General features: G+C 42.5%; 1 protein-coding gene across 1 annotated transcript in view; it reads right to left on the bottom strand.

Annotated features, from left to right (window-relative positions):
- Nucleotides 1-4,425, bottom strand: part of SLC4A5 (solute carrier family 4 (sodium bicarbonate cotransporter), member 5) — a 104,248-nt gene that overhangs the window by 92,686 nt on the left and 7,137 nt on the right. The window contains exon 2 of the mRNA XM_006760019.2: nt 3,306-3,386. Coding sequence (XP_006760082.1) covers nt 3,306-3,384 — 79 coding nt within the window. The 5' untranslated portion in view covers nt 3,385-3,386. The remainder of the gene's footprint in view (nt 1-3,305; nt 3,387-4,425) is intronic.

Below are 4,425 nucleotides of genomic sequence, written 5' to 3'. Positions count from 1 at the left end.
GAATCTTCGCTATTGTGAGTAACGCTGCCGTGAACATGGCAGTGCAAGCATCTCTTCGAGATAGTGATTTTGTTTCCTTCAGATACCACAGTATATACCCAGTTGTGGGATTGCTGAATCATATGATAGTTGAATTTTTAATTTTTTGAGGAACTTCCATACTGGTTTCCATAGTGGCTGTACCAACTTACATTTCAACCAACAGTGTACAAGGGTTCCCTTTTCTCCACATCTCCGTCAACGTTGGTTATCTGTTGTCTTTTTTATAATACTCATTCTAACAGGTGTGAGGTGATATTACATTGTGATTTTGATTTGCATTTCCCTGATGATTAGTGAGGTTTAGCACCTTTTTAAGTACCTGTTAGCCATTGAATATCTTCTTTGGAAAGGTATCTATTTAGCTCCTCTGCCCATTTTTTAATTGAATAGTTTGGAGGGGGCGTTGCTATTAAGTTGTATGAGTTATTTGTATATTAGTATTTGGATGTTAACACATTATAAAAGAGGTGATTTGCAAATATTTTCTCTCATTCTGTAGTTGCCTTTTCATTTTTGTTGATTGTTTCCTTTGCTGTATAGAAGCTTTTGAGTTTGATATAGTCCCACTTGTTTACTTCTGTTTTTGTTGTCTTTGCTTTGGGTGTCAAATCCAAAAAAATAAATTGTTGCCAAGATCAATGTCAAGGAGGGTACCCCCAATATTTTCTTCTGTGAGTTTATGGTTTCAGGTCTTATATTCAAGTCTTTTATCTATTTTGAGTTGATTTTCATGTTTTGTGTATGATAGTGATCCAGTTTGTTCTTTTACATGTGACTGTCACATCACCATTTACTAGAGAGACTATGCTTTCCCCGATGTATGTTGTTGGACATACGTGCTCTGTTCCATTGATATATATTTTTATGCAAATACTATACTGTCTTGGTTACTATGGCTTGGTAATATAGTTTGAAATCAGGACACAGGATGCCTCCAATTTTGTTCTTCTTTCTCAAGATTACTTCGACAATTTGGAATCTTTTGTGGTTCCCTACAAATTTTTGAATTATTTGTTCTATTTCTGTGAAAAGTGCCATTGGAATTTTGATAAGGATTACATTGAATCTGTAGATGGCTTTGGGTAGTTTAGACACTTTAACAATATTGATTCTTCCAAACCATGAGCATAAGATATCTACCTTTTCATTTATTTGTGTCTACTTCAGTTTCTTTTATCAATATCTTAGTGTTTTTGGTGTACATGTCTTTCACCTCTTTGGTTAATTTTTTTTTGTTAAATTTTTTTATTCCTAGGTAGTTTGTCCTATTTGTTGTAAATGGGATTGTTTTCTTTCTCATAGTTTATTAGTGCACAGAAATGCAACAGACTTTCCTATGCTGAGTTTTGCACTTTGCAACTTCACTGAATTTGTTTATTAGTTCTAACAGGTTTTTGGTGGAGTCTTTAGAGTTTTCTATATATGAGACCATGTCATCTGCAAATGGAGACAGTTGCATTTCTTTTCCAATTTGTATGCTTTTTACGTATTTTATTTTATTTTTAAAAAAATATATTTTATTGATTTTTTACAGAGAGGAATGGAGAGGGACAGAGAGTTAGAAACATCAATGAGAGAGAAACATCGACCAGCTGCCTCCCGCACACTCCCTACTGGGGATGTGCCCGCAACCAATGTACATGCCCTTGACTGGAATCGAACCAGGGACCCTTGAGTCCGCAGGCCGATGCTCCATCCACTGAGCCAAACTGGTCAGGGCTACGTATTTTATTTTTGCCTAATTGCTCTGGCTAGGACTTACTGTGCTGTGTTAATAAGAGTGGTAAGAGTGGGCATCCTTATCCTATTCCTGATCTTGGAGGAAGAACTTTTGACTTTTCCAGATCTACACTGACTTGATATTTTTTCACGGAAGGGAGGACTGCCTCTGGGCTCAGACTCCTGAAATGCACGTGCGGGATGCACATGCTGAGTGCAGACATCACACAGACGTGGCATCAAGCTGAGCCTGGGAGAGTCACTGCCCTGCAGGCTCCCTGGCTCGTCCTTCACTTGTCTGTGGTCATGGACATCTTCCTCTCTGGGACTCGGTGTCCTCATCTGTTATGGAGGAATACAAAGTCCTTTCTTTACTGGCTGGGCAAGGTTTTTCAGAAGATAGAATGACATGGTATATGGGAACATGATTATGAAATTGTAAGGGGCTAGATACGTAAAGGAACTTATTAAAGAAATGAGGGGAGATGGTTGTCAGGGACATAGTTCACATTCCACTCTGCATCTACCTTGTTCCATGTTCGTTTGTGTGCTTTTTAAATATTTTCCTTCATGATCTTTATTTTTTTAATCCTCACCCAAGGTTTCCATTGATTTTAGAGAGTGGGAGAAGGAAAAACAGAGAGAAATATCAATGTGAGAGAAACACATCGATTGGTTGCCTCCTGTAGGTCCCCTGACCAGGGCCCGGGCCAGGGAGGAGCCTGCAACCAAGGTACATGCCCTTGACTGGAATCGAACCTGGGACCTTTCGATCCACAGGCCAACGCTCTATCCACTGAGCCAAACCAGCGAGGGCCATGTTTGTTTCTTTTTCAGTGTCTTTTTTTTGGCTCCCATCATCAGAGCATGGCCATTAAGCTGGTGAACCGTGGGGAATGGCTAGCCCTCTTCCTTCTTTGCTCTGTGGGACCTCTTCTCCCACGGCGAACAGTTGCAGTTTGCTCGGGGCAATGCCAAGTTCTCCCAGGAACTCCTCACTGCATTCTTCTCCCGTGGCAGCCTCAGAGTGTCTCTGCACAGTCTGCAGCTCAGCAAGCTTCCAGCTGGGCAGCGAGATCCGCCTTTGCCTCCACGTGGGGCCACAGCCTGTCTGGTTGCCTCTTATAAGCCCTGTGGCTGCCTCTCTGAGTGTAGGATCCTTGGGGCCTCTGAGTCAGCAACAGAAATACCTCCACTCAACACTCAATACTTGCACTGGTTTAGCTGAACTGCCATTTTTAGAATCTATAAAAGGTTGATATTTGGCATTTAGTATGGTTTGTAGATCTTGTAAAATTAGGTGAGTTTCATTTTGTGCCCTAATCCATACAAGCAAAGTGCCACTTTCCTGTTCCAGCCTGACCACGTAGTCCCTTTAAGACACAGGGAACGCTGGCTCCACAGGATCGAGAAGAGACATTGTGGGTGAGTCAGGAAAAGGGACCAGCTCTGCAGATTCCCCAGCTGGAAGGGTGGTTATAAGAACATTCAAGGGATTCTCAGACCCTCCTGGGATCTGCATTAAGTTCTCAAGGTGACCTTACCTTCCTGGTCCTGACATGGCCTCCTGTAGTTAGCAGGGTCCAGCTTCCCTACCCCAGCCTCCTCCTCCTCCACCTTCATGACTGTAAAGTAGAAGACGAACACAGCCTCAGTATGTGTGTGACACGAGAAGCTAGACTTTCAAGGAGAAATGGTTAAATCCACACGCATAGTGGGAGACCTTAACGCAGATGAAAAATTCAGGCAAAAGAGTGTACAGTGGGCCGAAACCGGTTTGGCTCAGTGGATGGAGCGTCGGCCTGCGGACTGAAGGGTCCCGGGTTCGATTCCGGTCAAGGGCATGTACCTGGGTTGCGGGCACATTCCTAGTGGGAGATGTGCCGGAGGCAGCTGATCGATGTTTCTCTCTCATCGATGTTTCTGACTCTCTCTCTCCCTTCCTCTCTGTAAAAAATCAATAAAATATATTTTTAAAAAAAAGAGTGTACAGTGGGGCCTTGACTTACGAGTGTCCCGACTAACAAGTTTTTTGAGATACCAGCTGTCTCTCAGCCAATTTTTTGCATTCAGTTGATAGAGTAATTTGAGTTAATGAGCTCCTTAATGAGCTTGATCTCGGAACGAATTAAACTTGTAAGTCAAGGCCCCACTGTATAGACAAATTGAAGAAGCTCAACTCTCTCCAACAAAAGGAAAACACGCCTGTTTTTTCCATTACCAGTGGAACGTTTACAAAGAGAGCATGTTTACTAGGTCACAGAAAAGCCCTAGTACATTTTGAAGAATTAAAAATTTTAAGAATTAAGCAATATTTTCTGTGTCACAGAGCCAGGCATGGTGGAGCCAAGATTAAAATTGGAATCTCCCTGATTCCTGGATCCAAGGAAGGGAGGGAGGAAGAAGAGGACAGAAAGAAATGAAGACATGAGAGATGGGAGGAGGGGTGGTCTGGATAAGCCTCCCACTTCGGGGTTCCAGGCCCTTCCTAAGGCCTAGCTGAATTCCTGACACTCCCAATGGCCCTATAATACCCCCTTTTCTCTTCAGCTACCTTCAGTTGATTTGAGTTACTCGTATCCAAAGAGTATTCACCAGTACCACCATCCACAGTAAAATGTTACCTAAGGAATTGTGTCAGCAACACACCAGCCCCTGCCATGT

Source organism: Myotis davidii, unplaced genomic scaffold, assembly GCF_000327345.1.
Source record: "Myotis davidii unplaced genomic scaffold, ASM32734v1 scaffold1477, whole genome shotgun sequence".
Lineage (NCBI taxonomy): Eukaryota > Metazoa > Chordata > Mammalia > Chiroptera > Vespertilionidae > Myotis > Myotis davidii.
Note: the sequence above shows the minus strand (reverse complement) of the source record. Positions and strands in the feature narration are given on the sequence as shown.